At 44.8% G+C, this 19,128-nt stretch overlaps 1 protein-coding gene across 4 annotated transcripts in view; it reads left to right on the top strand.

Annotated features, from left to right (window-relative positions):
• The first annotated feature begins 10,894 nt into the window (after positions 1–10,894).
• Start1 (Steroidogenic acute regulatory protein-like) overlaps positions 10,895–19,128 on the top strand; it is a 45,498-nt gene continuing 37,264 nt past the window's right edge. For 2 of the 4 annotated variants that reach the window (XM_075691771.1, XM_075691772.1), the window contains exons 1-3: positions 10,895–11,056; positions 12,215–12,258; positions 17,730–17,997. In XM_075691771.1, the coding sequence (XP_075547886.1) occupies positions 17,779–17,997 (219 nt within the window). In that variant the 5' untranslated portion in view covers positions 10,895–11,056; positions 12,215–12,258; positions 17,730–17,778. Of the gene's footprint in view, positions 11,057–11,681; positions 11,754–12,214; positions 12,259–17,729; positions 17,998–19,128 lie in introns of all 4 variants that reach the window. The other 2 variants (XM_075691770.1, XM_075691769.1) reach the window with 2 other exon arrangements.

Below are 19,128 nucleotides of genomic sequence, written 5' to 3'. Positions count from 1 at the left end.
CCAAGACTTGCACCAACATGCACCAAGACTTAAAGAAGAGTAATGCGTTACTCGAAGGAAACCTAGTGCATATTGTTTACAGCAGACTGGAGTAGCTGCCAGTAATTTTTTAGTTACTGAGATTTCATTAAGTAAGTGTAATTAATTATCTAACTTGAGACGTACTAGTTATAAAAGCGCCAATGAGGCATTTGAAGACACAGCCAAGGAACATCTAACTGCGGTATTTTCAGCGGCGTACTAATTGCGTACTAATTTTTTTCCGACTGATATATTAACCCCGCAAAATACGTGGAATACCACGTGACTGCGCTCCCACCCGGATCATAAAGCAGCGTCCTCGAACAAGCTCCCTTTGAGTTATCCAGAACGAAATAAAGTAAATAAAGGAAAAAAAACAACCTGATCGAGCCTTAGCTGCCGCACCCCGGCAGAAGTAACACGTCGCCTTTGGTGTTAGTTGGAGACAAGCTGTGATAGCTGTTTGTTGTCTTAGCGTAGATAAAGTGCAGGGCTGTTTTTTTTCCCGCAAAGCATATCGCCACAAAAGAGAATGGTCAACGTCACTGCAAAGGTTCAAATGTGCGCTTTGTTTCGCCCCAGTCACCATGTCTTCCTCTAATGAGCAGAAGGTAAACGTGATCCTTGCCTTGGGATCTCCAAATAGCAACAAGAGGAAGGCCGCAAATATGTCTATCAGTTGTGGAAATGTGGCGGTAGACCGAACGCATCGAGTATCATCAGAAATTATGAAAACCTGAGACAAACCGGCAGCTTCAAGAAACAACGGCGGAGGAGTCATCTTTGAGTCCTAGCCTACGCACGGGTGTTCTAGCATTTATGGCCTCAAGCCCTCGTGCTAGCGTGCGGGACGTGGCCGCCCAGGTACCAATTTCCAAGTAATCAATTTGGAGGATTCTAATTGATGGCCTTTCACCCGTGCCACCTTAACCAGCAACAATGCTTTGAAGATAGGGACATGTTGAATTGTCTAGATTTCTCGAATTGGGTCCTCACGAAAGCCGATAAGTGCACCGGACATTTTGATTAACATTATGTGCACATTTCAAACGGTCTTGCACAGCCTTGTTTATGTTTTGCGACTGTTGCTTTAGAGTGGAGATGTTGACGAAAACCCCGGACCTATGACAAAGGCTCAAAAAGAGAAGTTAGATGGTGTGGCCGAGGCTGTAAAGCATCTTGAAGCCAGCAACGCAAGTCTTTTCGAATCAACAATGAAAGTTCTAAATATGCACACAGAACTCAAAGCAGGCCTAGAAACCCTAACCAAACGTGTACAGGAACTGGAAAATAAATTAGAATCTGCTTCATCTGTCCATGCCCCAACAGCTCACGATAGTGGCTTTTCTAGCATCATTAATGAAATTGATAACCTAGAAAACCAGTCACGTAGATCAAATCTTTTGTTTTATGGTGTTACCGATAGAATCCGAAAGCTGGGAAAGTTCAGAGCGACTTGCGCATGAGTTCTGCCGTGATAAGCTTGGTGTCACTGTAACTTCCATTGCTAGGGCACACCGTGTGGTCCGTTTTTCGACTGTGAAAAAACGTCCCATTATAGCTAAGTCCTTCAACGATAAAGAACTTGAGGCTATTTTAAGTAAAGGCAGCAAGCGGAGGGACACAGGTTTCAGCATAGGACGCGACTATTCCCAAGCCGTTCGTGATAAACGCCGGAAACTTCTGCAGTTCTCTCGATCAATTAAAAAACAAGGTGACCGTGTGCGCCTAACGTTCGACAAGCTGCATATCAATAATGATACCTATGTGTGGGATGTCGCGGGTAGCCGTGCTGTGCCAGTTCGTCATCCTACCACAGTATGACATGTGCCGACTGATACGTCATCTTCAGAGACTAGGTCATTTTTGCCTAATGTTTGTCCTAATTTAAAGGATAATGCCAATTTCCTAGTCACAAAGTGTTCTTTCCAAAACTGCCACCCTTTATATGATAGGATAGGGATAACTTTAATAAAGTGCCGGCAAACGACGGTTTAACGCGTCGTGACGCTGGCCAAGCGTCGACCCGGGGTTATACCCTACTCTTCACTAGCCCAGTTGGGCCCGTCTGTAGTGGGTCATGAGGCTTGTGCTTTTCGAGCGCACCCCGGGCCTGCTGGACGGCCCATAGTTGTGAGTCCTTGTCTGCAGACTGCAGTGCACTTTGAAGTTCGGGCGGGTAAGTCCTGGAGGTAGCTGCCGTCGGTAACCTGGCACAGTCCCACATGATGTGCCATTGGTCCGCCGGACCCGCTGCACAAACACTGCACAGCCCACTCGGATAGAGCTCTGGGTGAAGCACGTGCAGAATTGCGGGGGCGAGGAGTGACGCGGTCTGTATTTGTCTTAGGATTACGGCATCCTCCCGACTGAGTGCCGGGTGGGGAGGCGGCATTGTCCGTCGAGCTAAGCGGTAACACTTGGTTACTTCGGCATAACTAGCCAATCTGTCCTTGGTTTCGAACCACCACACGGAACGGTCACTCTCGGGGGCGCGGAAAGTAAGCGCTCGCCGAATGGGCCGTCTCGTTGTGGTTCGGTGGGGATGCACACTCGCCGGCGTGCGCCGGGAACCACTTGATACGGACGGTGCTGCCGCGGTCTTGAAGTTGGAGCTTGCCGATGATGGCGGCCACCGGCACGCATATTCGCCCCTTGGCAAAGTTGCGCACGGCATTCCTCGAGTCGCTGAGCACGGTGCGACACTCGGCCTCGGTGATCGCCAGAACGATGGCAACCTCCTCAGCGTCTGTGGCGTTCGTGCACCGCACGCTGGTGCCGGTAGGCGCCGCAACGACCACTGCCGCGAAGCCTTCCCGCTTGTATTCCGCGGCGTCCACGTACTGGGCGTGCGGGTCTTGGGCGTGTTGTTCGGTGAGGGCCTTGGCCCGCGCTTGCCGCCGTTCTTGGTTGTACTCTGGATGCATGTTTTTCGGGATGGGGTCCACGTAAATGTGGGCCCGCGCCTCATCTGGAATCTCACACGGTTGCCGGCTGGGAGCTTGGGGGTTGTAACCCAGGGACGACAGTATACTGCGGCCCGTCTTGGTGGTAGAGAGGCGCTCGAATTGCGCGGTGAGCTGCGCCTCGGCTGTTTCTTCTAGGGTGTTATGGACGCCGAGCTGCAAGAGCCGAGCCGTACTCGTGGTCTCCATTAAACACAGCGCCGTCTTGTATAAGCCCGTCTGATCAGCGTGTCGATCTTGGTCCTGTCAGTGACGTGCCAGTTGAGGTAGGCCGCAACGTAGGCGATGTGACTGATCACGAACGACTGGACAAGGCGCACGAGACTGTCTTCACGCATGCCCGCCCGTCGTGTAGAGACTCGGTGTATGAGCCGGATGGCGTCCATTGCCTTGGTGGTAAGCTTGTTGATGGTCTCGTAGTTGCGGCCGCTCTTGTTGAGCAGCAGGCCCAGGTCCCTGATCTTGGGAACTTCGGGGATGCGTTGCCCTGATGCAGTCACAATCTTGATGTGATCACACTCCCTAAGGGGAACGCGCTTCCATTCCGGTCGAAGAGCAGCGAGGACGAACAGCTCGGATTTGGCGCGCGAGTACATTACGCCTGTGCCGTCAAGGTGCTGCTCGATGGCGGTAACCGCTGCTTGCAGCTGTTGCTCGATGCTGGCGTCGGTGCCGCCGGCCGCCCACAGGGTAATGTCGTCGGCATAGATCGTATGCCGGACGCCGGTCCCTGCTACTGCCCTCGCTACCCCGATCATGACGAGGTTAAAGAGCAACGGCGCGATGACTGAACGCTGTGGAGTACCTGTGCTGCCGAGCTTGTGTTCGTGGAGCTTGAGGTCTCCGGCGTGCAGTTCCACCGTGCGGTTGGTCAAGAAGTCGAATATAATTGTAGCTCGTTACCTCCATGTTGAGTCTTGATACTTGTGCTAATATGGCTGAGTGTTTGACTTTGTCGAATGCACTTTGTAAATCGAGACCCAGAATACCTTTCGTGTCTTGTGTCTTGTTGTCGATGATTTGTTATTTGAGTTGTAACATGGCATCTTGTGTGCTGAGTCTGCGCCGGAAGCCGATCATCGTGTCAGGATAGAGGCCTTCCTTCTTTAGGTATTCCTGCCACCGGTTGGCAACCACATGCTCCAGCACCTTGCCCACGCAGGACGTCAGCGAGATGGAACGCAGGTTGCCGATGTCCAGTGGTTTGCCCGGTTTCGGAATCAGGATCGTTCTTGCCGTTTTCCACTGTCGGGGGAGCTTACCCGAATGCCAGCATTCATTGAAGTAATGGGTTAGGGCTTCTATCGAAGCATCGCCCTTTCTTCGCTCGTAGATTCTATGTGCGCTTCACTTCTAGTATTGACTGAAACTTGGCTGGACGATACCGTTCCGGATGATTACATTCTTCTGAGTGAATCTGAATTTTACTTTTTCTGGTGTGACAGAAAAAATAGAAAAGGAGGAGGTGTCCTCATATCCACAAAGAAACAATTATATGCTGTTCCCCTAGCTGTTGATACTTTCCTCGAATGTGTATTGGTATGGTGTAAATTCGGAGTTACTGATGTTATTATTGGTGCTTTCTACCGGCCGCCCGATATATCTGATGGATTCTCGGATGAATTCCATAGAATACTCAGCGACTTACATGTGCGTTTTCCTGACTCTATTTCCCTCGTATTTGGCGATTTTAATTTTCCAAGCATTGAATGGCCCACTCTCTGCGTTAATTCGAGTGATAAAGAAGCCCACACCTTTCTTCATTCCTGCTGAGATTTTTCTATTGCTCAACTTATTATTAGTCCTACCCGTCGCTCCGCTACTACGGCAAATATCCTTGATCTTGTCCTAACAAATAACCCGGACGTTCCTTCTGATATACTGCATTTAAATGGTTTATCCGATCACGACATTATCACCGGGTGCATCACGCATCCATTTACTGAAAAGAAAACTACCATTAAGCGAATTCATTGCTACAATCGCGCGAATTTTGAGATGATTAACTCGGAACTACACACCTTCTCTGAGAACTTCCTGGCTCAGTATTCACCACGCACAATTGAACTAAACTGGCTGTCGTTCAAAACCACCTTGTCTCACCTTGTTGATAAGTATGCGTCAATCCCATCACCATCCGACATCGTAAAAATTCACCTTGGTTCACACATCGCCTTTGTCGTCTTAATAATAAGAAAAAACGTTTGTACCGCCAAGCAACGACCACACGTCTCCTGTCATCATGGAACAAGTACAAGAATTGCCATATAGAGTATCAGTCCCTGCTTAGAACAACCCGTCGTAATTTCTTCAGTCACGACCTGTCTGCTATATTAACCAATAATTCTCATAGATTATCAATCCGAGTTCCTATCCTGATATAGTACTAGTTAATGCTGACGGACAACCAGTCACTGAAACTGAGTGTTCGCAGCTTCTGAACGATGCATTTTCATCAGTGTTCACTAATGAAGATATAACTTCTTCGCCAATATTAGAACCATTGCCTAACATTTCCATGCCAGAAAATGTCATCAGTGAATCCGGTATTCTTGCCCTGTTGAACAACCTCAAAACTACTACTAGCTCTGATCCTCTGGGTTTCAATAATAAGGTACTTAAAAACGCTTCTTTAAACATTTTTCAAGTATTATCAGCCCTATTTTCACAATCATTATCATCTGGCATTATTCCTAATGACTGGCGAATAGCCAAAGTAATACCAACATTTAAATCGGGCGATCGCTCTGTCCCACTTAACTATCGCCCTATCACATTAACTAGCAACATATGTAAACTTCTCGAGCACGTCATACATACGCAAGTCATCAACTACCTAGAAGAAAATGATATCATTTTCCAGTACTAGCACGGTTTTCGCAGGGATTATTCATGCGACACTCAGCTCGCCGGATTTACAAACGATATATTTTCCGCATTTAACGAAGAATTCCAAGCTGACGCAGTGCTTCTTGAATTCTCTAAAGCTTTTGATCGCGTTCCTCATCACAGGCTGCTAATCAAATTAACACACTTAAATATGCACCCAAATGTTCTTGCATGGATTAAAGATTTCCTCTCCAACAGACAACAATTCACCTGTGCTAATGGCTGTAACTCTTCTGTTCCTTTAACATCTGGAGTCCCCCAGGGCAGCGTACTCGGTCCCCTATTTTTCTTAATTTTTATTAATGATCTACCCAAATGTGTCTCATTTCGAATTCGATTATTGGCAGATGATTGTGTTATATAACGTAATATTAGTAATGACGCTGACCGACTTTCCTTACAAACTGATCTTTATGCGGTGACCGCTTGGTGCTCCTCGTGGTTTAAATACGTCTAAAACCAAGCTAATGTCATTTACCAACCATTCCACTCGACTTCCTACCACCTACTTTCTCAATAATGCTAGAGTAGAACTTGCGCCAACTTACAAGTGTCTTGGCCTTCATCTTAAGTCTGACTTAATTTGGCATTACCATATTAACACCGTCTTAACATCAACTAACCCCCCCCCCCCTTTGTAGTACCTTCGCGTGAGGGCCATTAGGGGTAATGTGAATAAATAAATAAATAAATAAATAAAGCCAATTTTCGCAGAAAGGCCCGGGTAAATTTGCATAATGCACACTATTGGAGTAACTACATTCCACACTGGGTAAAGCGTGCAATCGGCACCAGTGGTCGCTCACTGTGTGGTTCGGAATTTACGCTAGTGCCATAATCGGTACCATCTTCTTCGATCACACACTGACTGGACAGCGTTAGGTGAACGAAATCCTTGAAGGAGTGGTGGATGAGTTTCTCAGCAAAGTCCCGCTGCCACGTCTTCCACTTCTGTGGTATCAGCGAGATGGGGTACCCGCACCCAGCAGCAGCCGAGCACGAAAGTGTCTAGATGCGACTTTTCTTGCGCAATAGATTGGAAGGCACGGGCCTGTAGTTTGGCCGGCTAGGTCACCTGACCTCTCTCCACTCGATTTAATTCTCTCTTTGTGGTTATGTGGAAGGTCGCGCTTACATGATCGAGATGGACGTCAGATTAGCTCAAGACAAGGATAACAGATGTCTGCCGTAGAATTCGAGGGTCCGTCAAGAAAGTCACTGAAGATGTGATAAAGCGGACTCAGTACTTGCGTAGCTGCCAAAGGAATCCTATCCGGACACGTCCTCTAGGAAGCAGTTGGTGTTCAACGACGCTTACGAATTCATAGATAATAAGGGCACACTAAAATCTGTTTTTTTTTTTTGTGTGTGTGTGTGTGTGCAGACATGCTGATTGCCAATTCGGCTCATTTAGAAGCGGTATATTTGCTTTCTTGAACGCATCGATTTTGCCTTTTCTCTACTCGTTGGTCGCTTCTGTTTATTTCGCTTTTATTTTTTGACATGAACCTGTTTTTGCAGCACGTATACATTTTCGTAAAAATAAAACGATCACTTTAATTTGGCTTTGGTCCGAATCTAGTTTATAGCGCGAAATATAGCTACGTGCGCATTCTTTCGATGCAGTGCGAGCAGAGCCGGGATTTTAAAACATTCTATGCCTATTCAATTGCTTTTCACATTTCGTGCGCGGTCAGAGCGGTGCTTCGACCGCGTTATCAATGGGCTTTTCTTATCAATGTGATCAGTCGGCCTTGAGACACGGATAATGAATGTGACGTAGAAATGAGAGGAGGGAATAGCTGCGAAGCCGCGAAACTTGTTGTTGGTGCTCCTTTCGTACCATTATCAAGGTGATGCGCTGTCTCTTCGGGTTTGCGACATGCAAGGCAGTTGCTTTCAATCAGCTTGTTTGAGGGCGCTGCCTTATGATGTGGGTGGGAGCGCACTCATGCGGTATTTCTCACACTTCGTGAGGTTTCTTTGCCAGTCGGAAAAAAACTGTAAGCAATTAGTACATTACTGAAAACACCGCAGTTAGAGATCATTTTGGGGTGCCTACAAATGCCTCATTGACACTTTGAAAATTAGTACAGTACTTCTCGAATTGCAATTACCGAATTAAATCTCAGTAACGAAAGAACTACTGGCGGCTACTCCACTGTACAGGAAACAATATGTACTAGGTTTTCTTCGAGTAACGCAACTGCCCTTTCTTTAAGTCTTGGTGCATGATAGTTGGGGAACACTGTATGATTCACTCGGTAACCGAAATTAGGCCAAGCCGGATTCACTTGAAATCAGAATCAACAACAGTCCTGCGCAGCAGCGTGCACTTATACTCGGACTCAGAAAAAAAAAGAAAAAAAAAAAGAGAGAGAGAGAGAGAGAGACTGCAGTTTCGCCGGAAAGGCGAAGCAGTATTAGTGATAGACAATCAGGTTGTGAAATTGAACAGAATTGAAAGTTAATGGGCGTATAATTTTTCAATTTTTTAACGTCTCCCTTTTTGTGGATTAGTATAATATTTTTATTCTTCCAGTTTTCTGAGACTTTTGCAGTCGATACACACTTCCTATATAGAGAGCTAGCAGTTTTTCAAACATTATGTCTCCTCCATCTTTGATTAAATTGACTGTTATTCCATCTTCCCCTGCCGCTCTTCCCCGTTTCACGTCTTGCAAGGCCCTTCTGACCTCATCGCTAGTTATAGGAGGAGTCTCTGCAACCTTTTCATTACTGTTTTTAATTGTGTATCCTGACTCCTCTGGGTACTGTACAGGTCAGTGTAGAATTGTTCAGCTGTTTTTACTATACCTTCGAGAGTGCTGATGATATTACCCTGCTTACCTTTCAGCGCATACCTCTTGGTTTGTCCTATGCCAAGTTTCCTACTCACTGATTTCATGCTGCGTCCATCTTTCACGGCTTGCTCAGCCTTGCTCACGTTATAATTTCGAATATCCCTTAGTTTCGCCTTGTTGATCAGTTTTGACAGTTCCGTGAATTCTATCTTATCTCTTGAGTTGGACACTTTCATTTTTTGTCGTTTATTTATTAGGTCCTTTGCTACTTGGGAGAGCTTACCTACTGGTTGACTTGGTGCCTTACCTCCCACATCAATTGCTGCCTCTGAAGCCAGCCTATAGTTACGCTTTCATTCATTACATCTATGTCATATTCATCTCTCTGTTCTAAGGCTGCATATTTGTTTGCAAGTACCAGCCTGAATTAGTCTGCTTTTACCCCTACTACATCTATGTTTGCCTGTTTCTTCTTGACCAATTTTACACTTTCTCTCTTCAAATTGAGTTGTATCCTAGCCCTCACTAACCTATGATCACTGCACTTTACCCTACCTAACACTTCTCCATCCTGCACTATGCTAGAAAGTATAAAATCAATTCCATTTCTTGTTTCACCATTAGAGCATTTCCAGGTCCACTTTATGATGCTACGCTTCCTGAAGAAAGTGTTCATTTTTCGAAGCTTATTTCTTTCTGCGAATTCTACCAGCATCTCTCCTGTAGCGTTCCTAGAATCGAAGCCGTAGTTGCCAACTGCTTGTTCAGCAGCCTGCCTTTTCCCCACTTTTGCGTTGAAGTCACATTTGCACTTTTCTCATCGCTAATTCAACATCTTCATAAAACTGATCTACTTCATCATCATCATTAGTAGATGTTGGAGCGTAGGCTTGCACTACCTTTAATCTATACCTCTTATTAAGTTTGATTACGACTACTGCTACCCTCTCATTAACACTGTAGAATTCGTCAATATTGCGCGCTATGTCCTTATGGATTAGGAATTCTACCCCGTATTGCTTCTTATCTTGGAGAATCTTCTATAGCAGAGGACATGGCCGTTAGTCAGTACTGTATAAGCCTCACCAGTTCTTCTAATCTCACTAAGGCCAATAATAACCCAAACAATTTCTGATAGTTCCTCAAAGAGTCCTGCTAAGCTAGCTTCATTCGACAGGGTTTGGTTCTTAAAGGTTACCTGGGTCAGTTTCCAATGGCGGCCTGTGCGGGTCCAGAGATTCTTAGCACCCTCTGCTGCGTTACAGGTCTGACCCCTTTGGTCAGGTGCTCCGCAGTAGCTGGGGACTGAGGGCCATTGGTTGATCCTCAGTCCCCAGCAGCTGCGGAGCACCTGACCAAGGAAGACACAACCTTGCAGATATGCGTTGCATATTAGTGCCGTACGTGACAACGACTGCTGATGACAAATTGCCTTGCTCCAAAATTATGTAACGTTACAGAGCACGTGGTTGAAGCAGTCGCTCATGGTTCAGACATGCTGTGGTGCACTCCCAATCCTTGCCTCTGCGTGCCTGCATTCTTGTTGTGTCGTCAGCACCGGGGCTTTTTATTCCGGGACTTCGAAGAACTGGAGAATGAACACGACGCTCACATTAGTAGAGCCTGAGTTTGTAGGAATTAACACGTACGAGCGTACCCAGCAATACATTCAGTCATATTTTCGCAGCATTGGCTTTGCGAACATACTTCGTTCGTCAAAGCTTGTTTTCCATGTTATTTATATTAAAGAAAATATATAAGTGTCAATCGGGTGCCACACGGCGCACTTTGGATCGCGATCAAGCCCTATCCGGATCAAATTTCTCGATCACGATTGGTTCCTTTGCGCAAGCTGCGCGAGGAAGCAAATCACGCTCTATAATTTTGATCCGGATCGCGCATGATCGCGACCGAAAGTAGCCGTGGGACACCGGTATAAAAATCTTTCGAAAAACGCGCCCAGCTATGGCTTTCGGTTTCGAGTCTATTGACTCGAAACCGAAAGTTCAAAGCTTGGTATTCGATTTGTGTGAACCTGATTGAAAGAGACTTTATAAGCATAGTTTGAGAGCTTTATGTTTAGCGTAAGTGTTCTTTTGTGGCCGTACTTATTTTCATTTTGGTTACTATTGACAAAAAGACGAATTTTGCAGTGATTTGCAGCTCGCGAAAGCAGACAGCCGCGTCAGCTGTATCGCCATACCCGCCTTGCGTCTGTCGGTCGGTCCGCCAGACGGCGCAGAAATGTAAACAGGCGGAATGACTGCTTGTCAGCTTATCACAAAATTCGGAGCCGCTATGGTACTGAAAATAAGCGTGAGTTTGCCTTAAGTGCTGGAACGGACGACGCCTGTGCGAAATTTACTATTGAAGAACGTAAGTTTGTCATGCCAACGTCTGTGTGCTCCGCGCGAAGTGCAGCACATTCGAATGGCTCAGCATGCAACTTTAAGCTTGCTTTTATTTGTCTCTGCCCTATGTTTAAAAGTAGACTCAGCAGAATGCATGTTTGTCATTCTCAAAATGCCTGGAAAAGCTAGAATAGACTTATGACATTCCATTAAGCGCTTGTGACTTGTTTTCTTTTTAACCATGCCTTGTCAGAAACCGGCACCTTCAGCAACATGCTTTGTCAGAGCCACAAGCATGTGATTATACTACTTTCACAAGCTGCCGCTTTGTCTTCTTATTCAGTATCATTTGATAATCTTGTACGGTGTTTTCAGAGTGCATGAGGGAATACGTATCTGTGGGCGGTGTCAGGTTAAATGTGCCTGGTGTTTACAGCGCAAAACGTAGACAGGACATGAGACGAAAAGACGACACTACAAGCGCTGACAGCGCTTGTGGTGTTTTCTCGTCTCGTGTCCCGTCTACGTTTTGCGCTGTTAACACCAGGATGGAAAACCAACAAGCCCAAGCTGCTATTCCAGGTTAAATGTGGTGTCCGTTTATCGTGGATCAAGATTGCCAAAACCTCATGTAGTCTTTCATCGTATAGATTCGCTCACATGGATGACATGCTGACGCTGTCGGTCGTATTTTATGGTGATGTCACAGGAACGAAGAAAATGCAAGTCATGTCTAGAACTACTTTCTTGTCTTTCTTCCTACCTTTCTCCACTCATCCACGTTTAGAGTTGTTCAACCATGAGCAACTGGCATGTCAAGTTGTCATTAAATATACCCAAATATCCAGTAATGGTAAAACAATGATGGAGATTTTTGCAAAAGACAGAAAAGGAAGGAACAGCCGCATAGTCATAGCCTAAAATTTCCCAAATTATTGGAAAAGTTATCAACATTTTATATTCAATAATATAGTTATCCGCCTTCCTGTTCACCCCTACTTTCATTACCTGTAGGATGTGCCGCTGTAGTAATCTTCATCGCGAATGATAATGTACGTGTGATTGCATCCTTTAAATGAAAGCACATTGATACAGAAAAGGTTGTGTGCATTCAAAAGCACCTTATCAGTCTTATTTTTGGCGTATGTAGCTTGCTCTTACTGATAACTTTTGTTATCCACAGGTGAGAGAATGCAGGGACCAAGATTCTAGTTTCACAATGCAAAGGTATGACTTCCTTTTCCTGTAATGACCTTATCAGCAGGCGGAGTAAATGGATGGAGCTTTGATGTTAATCTATCACAACGAAATTGTAGCTTTTATTCCATGAGCGGATGCACATTAAGCTGCAGAACTGAACAAGATCTTATGCACGATACTGCCCTCTGCCATTCAACAACCCTGAGCTGCCGTCAATAAATCTCGTGCTTATTGTTTTTTTGCATGTCTGTCATTTTTAGTGAAAAGAAAGTTTCCCAGTTTGTTTCGCCGGCTGTATTGTTTAATGGGTTGTATTTCGGTAAGCTGTAATATTAAAGCAAAGTAAGATGCAATATTCAAGACAGGGCCTTGCATGTTGAATCAACCTTTCTTATTTTATTTGATTATTTGAATACCTGATCCCACAGTGTGAACACTTTCAGTGTCAGGCTTTTCCTGGTAAGCCTCTTGCTAGGCAATGTGCAGAATTAATGACTTGGAAGTTCAAGGTTTGATGTAAGCCTATTTGGTTGCAATAAAGCACAGTGGCCGATAGAAGTGACAATGTTGACCACAGACAGATTAACCAAACATTTTGTCTCTCACATAGAAACCTTGTTGATAGGAGCCAAAATGTTGCTTTTATATTTTACCATGTAATCACTTGGTGATTACATGGTAAATATAAATATAATTATAATAATAATAATAATGATAATAATAATAATAATAATAATAATAATATATGGTATATAAATATAATTGGCTGTTGCATGTATATACCATACAAGAAAAATAATGAACAAAAATGCTATGTGTGCAGCAGTGAGCATTCATATCATTTAGCCACCCTTATACATCGCTTACTGCAAGTCTGGTATCATGACTTTACCTGATTTTTCAGACGTCTCTCACAGTCTGCTAAAAGTGCCAACAGATTGCACTGACACTGTGCATAACGTAATATCCTAGGTCATTGACCTCTTCCAAGGCATCACCTGCTTCCCTTTTTCGCAAAATTTCATTTCGACAGACTACCCGGAGAAATGAGCTATTGGAAGCCTCATGCGCCTCATGGATGCACTGGCACAGTTACATCTGCACATTATAAGCAATGGTCCTAGTGGTGGCACTTTGTATTTTCTTTTTGCCTGTGTTTACAAAAACATCTAAACATGTAGGGTGCATATTTATTTGCAGGTTCACACATGCATGTGAGATAGGGCGCTGTCAGCTACATGTGGCAGATTAGATAGGGATAGCTAAATCCTAAGGACTCATTGTATGCCATTGGCAGACATTTACAAAGTGTGCCTTTTATCACTCACATTTGGTAATTCTTCATGCTCCACTTTATATACCTATCCTGCTTGTACACCAATACAATGCCCATAATCTTTTTTTCACAGTTATACCTCTTAATGATGGGGAATGGGCAATGACATGGGATATTACTGTAAAGTTATTTCCACATGGCTGCTTCCATTGACTTCAAATATTGTGGAGCTCACTTCGTAAATAATATGTTGTGTGATTGTCCCCATGTTAATTTTTCTTCCGCTTGACTCTGATGCCTTTGTGCCTGCTGAACATAGCTTGTTCTTTACTTGCGGGTTTGCCTCGGTACACTATAATGCCAGCGGATGCGCGGGATAAGTTAGCCTAGCCACTAGCATTATGGAAAGTTATATGAGCTAAGGGGTGTTTAATTTTTAAAAAGTGGCATGAAAAACAAGACACACACACACACACACACACACACACACACACACACACACACACACACTCACACTCACACTCACACTCACACTCACACTCTCTCTCTCTCTCTCTCTCTCTCTCTCTCTCTCTCTCTCTCTCTCTCTCTCTCTCTCTCTCTCTCTCTCTCTCACACACACACACACACACACACACACACACACACACTTATTTCTATTCGTTCCTATCACAATGCATGTGTACTAGAAAACCATAAGCACACAGGAATTACCATCCCTGTTTCGAAGGCAAAGACATCAGCATGCTTGTGTGAAAGCTTAGTATGCAAAAATTTTATGTAGACACAAGAGCGCACTTTGAGTTGTGCAAATCAGGATGTTGTGTGCTTTACTTATTTATTTACAAATGCCACCTCACAGGCTCTGTGTAGGAGTATTATGTGAGGGGGACTATACGATAATTTTTAACAAGAACACGAAAACAAACAAAAGAAATTCAAGAACCAGGTATTATACAATGGTAAAATGTAGTAGATATGGTGTAACATTGTAATAATAAAACACTTAGTAGGTTTTATGGAAAATTGAGTGGGCCTACATGATATCCCTGTAAAATCTATGAACATGATTTAAAGTGATCATATGGTTAGCAAAAACAGTCATAGATGGTTAGTACATTATTTCTAAATGCCACATGGTCATGAATACAGACGACATCAGGGAGGTCATTCCATTGCACGTGGAAGCGTTGATATGTTAAAGGCTTCGGTTCAGCCGAAAAGACGAATAAAACTGTGTTGATTATGAAGCCTGCGAGATATGTAACATGGTTTTGATAGTGGCAAGGTATTTGATTGCATGCTGTAGACTATTTTATGCCATAAATAGAGAGTGGTTATCTTCCTACGTGATTCCAAGGATGATGGTGATAATGAAGTGTTAATGTTAGTCACACTGGAGTGTCGGTTGTAGTCTCGAGCAATGAAATGTGCAGTCCAGTTTTGCAGATTCCAGTAAGTTGATTAGATACCGTGTTTACACAATTGTAAGTTGACTCAAATGTAAGTAGACCCCCCCATATCGCGTAACAGGAAAAAAAAAAGAACAAGAGCATACCCAATGGTGCATTCGATAACGAAAATTTATTACATGGTCCCTGACATGGTCACTGATTTATGACATGGTCACTGGACTACTCGTCGTCACTCGTGCTGCCATTGTCATCGTTGCTACGGTCCCACAGCGCGTCGTCGTCCCAAGAAATTTCACATTTGGCAAACGACCACACCACGACATCTTGTGGAACAGCAGCCCACGCCGAATGCACCCAACCACACGCAGCCGTCAGGGAGGCTCTCTTGACAGGTCCGGTTGGCTTAATTTCGCGGTCTTCTTCCGCCAGCCACTTGTACTCACAACGGAGCAGGTCCTTAAAAGGCGAAGATCTGGGCTTGTATCATGACTATGTCGCACTTCACTGGCAGGGACCGATCGCACATTTCAGCGATGTACGCCGCAAGCTTAGCCTACAGCTCCGGAAAAGCGTCCAGACTTCGGCACGTGGAAAATTCCTCACTTGCCGTCACAGGTGAAAATTTCGCTTCGCTGTAGTTGCCACTTACGCACCACCCATTCAAAAACATCGAACTTGCGGCCTGCTGCGCAGTGATTTGTTTCTTCGGCGAAAGGATGGCAGCCCTCTTAAACGTTGCTGTGAACGAGTGCCGAATGATTAGTGAGGCTGGAGCACTCATGACGACTGAGGAAGAATAGAAGTAGCATGTAGCCGGTAGTCAAGTGGAACGCGTCAAACCAATGGTTTTCGTCAGAAAGCTAAGCGCAACAGGCTAAGAGAAACCCGCGAGCAGTTAAAGCCCCTTAAACTTCGTAAAGTAGTGACACTCTCCTCCTCCGCCTTCACCCTCCTTGTTTCTCCTCTCTTTTATGCTCCCTCCTCGACCTTGGTGCCGCCTACACTGCTCGAGCGTAGCAACGGCGCCAACATGTGCTCCTCGCCATAGAGTTTCCTACAAAAATTACTAGAGGGAACTCTGGCGCTAGTGTCTGCGGGAGCTGCAATGGGAGTGGTTGGGAATTATGGGAAGTACATGGATTTGCCTAAACCTCATCCTTTTGGCTTCAAACGTCTTTGTGACTTTGTAAACTTGTCATTTTCACCAGTGTATTGCGTAATAAATAATTAAATAAACATCATTAAAATTGCCCGACAGCAGGATTCGAACACAGGGACGCTAGCACAGAAGCCTGGTATTGAAACTATTAAGCCACGGACGCATGTATCGACAAGCGAATGAAACGCCCTTATGAATTTATCGCGGGCATGCCAGTGCCTTGAGACGCTTGGTGCGTTTCGATTTGGCCACCTGGACAAGCTTAATCGTTGCAATTAATAGCAATTTTACGCGTTCTCGACGTCTTCTGCACTTCGAAGAATGTAGATTGCGCTGAAATATATGACAATAAGATTTATATAGCGTAATATACAAAACTACAAGAACGTCTGAATCCACAAGCACGAAGATCAGACAAATCCATGTACTTCCCATCATTCCCATGGTAGAACGACTGCAGCGCCATAGTTCCCTCTAGTAATTTTTGTAGGAAACTCTATGCTTCTCGCCACTCCGTAGACGCTTCTTGAGCAAAAACGGCGCTGATGCACGATGCGAGGGCCCACGTGATGCTATTAGGCCAATAGCGACGCAGCGTCGACCTCGGCCAGAGCGCGCTAGGAGGAGGCGGAATTCTTCAAAGCGTGGCACTACTTTACGAAGTTTAAGGGCTTTACGAGTGGTGTCTGCTTTTCCATGAACTACCGATACTCCCCGCAAGCGCCGCCGTTCTGAGGGTATCGCCGCGAATGGAACAGCAGCGCTTCCATCAACTATTGACACCCCCTCATGAGTGTTGTGTGCACTGTAGAACTCTAAAAAATGTTGAAAAACCCTCCTGAAAAGCAAACAAACACGCGGGATAGCGCAAACATAAAATTGTAACTACGTTGTAGCTCCAGTTGGTCTCGCTTTTTTGGCAGTGCCATGTTTTGGTTTCGATTGTAAGTCGACCCCCCACTTCAGATTTTCAAATTGAAAAAAAGTGGTCGACTTACAATCGTGTATATACGGTAACTTGGTGAGGTGATCAGATGGATGATGCATATTTGAGTTGTGGACGAACAAATCTGGTAGGCTAGTTTCCGTTTTATGGAAGGTGCTGCATGAAGATTACGTTTCAGGTACCCTATCGTGTGCATGGTGCCGTGGCAGTAGTTTTTTCAATGTGTGTTGACCAGGAAAGATTAGAAGTGAAGTTAATACCAAGGTACCTGTAGTTGGGCGTTACCAATATAGAGTTATTGTTAAGAGTGTATGTGTAAGTCGAGTTTGACTGCTTTTGGCTGAATGTCATTAGTTTGTATTTGTCAGTGTTAACTGTCATTTGAAGCCGAGGGTTCGACGGAAGCCCGTCTAGTCGGGAGGAAGCAGGAAGCTATAAAACGACAGACACCGACAAAAAGAAGTACTAAAAAAGGAATAAATCTAAAAGACGTTTCGGCTTCCCTACGGAAGCCTTGTTCACTGCGTCCACCAGAAAGGGATTTTGTCAAGATCCTGTTGTAGGACCAGGTGCCTGATACCACATACCAGTGTACTCAAGCATAATGGAATCACAGTATCGACATACATTTAAAAGTAGTGCATTTACTGCCAGCCAGTCAAGCAAGAGCTGTCATACAGCAATGATCTCGCTATCTTCCAGTGACTCTGGTGCCAGGTGATAAGCACCGGCTGTGGACCAAGAAGTCTGAATGGGGGCAGGGAATTCGTCCCATGATGCTGGCTGCCCAAGGCCGGAGCCTCACTGGATTCACTATGGCTCCATTAACCTTGAGGATGAAGTGCCAGCCGAGGCGCTCAAAGTGGGGGCTTCTGTGGGGAAAAAGATCTCTCCCGTGCGGAGGTTCTTTGCCTTGCTGGCAACGTTTGATGTCTGCTTCTGTTCCTTCCTCTGGATTCTCTGTGCAATGGTGAGTGGCACTCTCTCCATGTCTTGTAAAATTTGTTCTCTCAAGGGAGTGGGCATCGCCCTGCTAGCTCAGTGGCAGTGCAAATGCTGATGAAATTCTAGAGCAAGGCATGGTAGGAGATGGCAGCCACAGCCAGTTACAAATGAACAAAACACAGTAAGAAGAGAACACAGATTCTGTACTATGTTCCATATTGGGGTGAAGTTCGTGCTGCGGGAATAAATATCCAAGCAATATGCACATCTCCGAGTTGAAACACTGCTAAAGAATGGGTCAAGGCAAGAAGATTGACACAGGTCTGCTTTGACCAATTCTGACATGTACGGGGTATCTGGGGCCAATGGCCTCGTGTGGTATGCACCTCACAACTTTTGCCTTGAGCTATCTAAGTGAAAAGATTCCTATGCATAATCAAGAATACATACAAGGTCGGGCAGTCAAAGCATGTTTCACTTTTTGTTGATTGTATACATTGATGTACTAGCAGTGCATATAGCATGTTGTTTTGCACTGTCCTTTGTTAATTCACAAGCTACCAGTGGCCTTGTAATGTATTAACCAGTTAGGTTTCGACATTCATGGAACAAGCCAAATTACTGAAAGTTTGATAATCTTGTGGTGCCTGTGAAAGAAAAAAAAACACAATTATAAAACAGCACCAGGGACGCAGACGGAGAACAGAAACACCAGGACAGTACGCTGGCCCTCATCAGCAGTTTAAGAAAATCTAATATAAACCTTCAAAAACACCACGTGCCGGGCAGATAACAAATGGCATATCTGACAAACTTGTCAGTTGTATTTAATGGATGAAAGCATGATCCATTTAAAACCTCACAAATTTTGGTATAACTAGAGGACTCATTGCAGAATGGCATTTTGTGTTTAGAAATACAACAGAACTCCATTGATCGATCTTTTTGGGGGGGCCATGTTAGACGTATTGTCCAGGAAAACAAAGCACCAGAGGACACTTGCAGTAGCATTACTGATGAGCCAAAAACCTACTCTCCGACAACATCTTATTTGAAGTTGAATAGGAAGCCAATAAACTGTTGAAAACATTCTCAGTAAAGGTTGTTATTAACTGGCAGATAGGTTGAGCATTAAACACTATTTAGTACGGTCGTA

Source organism: Dermacentor variabilis, chromosome 5 (assembly GCF_050947875.1).
Source record: "Dermacentor variabilis isolate Ectoservices chromosome 5, ASM5094787v1, whole genome shotgun sequence".
In the NCBI taxonomy this organism is placed as follows: domain Eukaryota; kingdom Metazoa; phylum Arthropoda; class Arachnida; order Ixodida; family Ixodidae; genus Dermacentor; species Dermacentor variabilis.
Note: the sequence above shows the minus strand (reverse complement) of the source record. Positions and strands in the feature narration are given on the sequence as shown.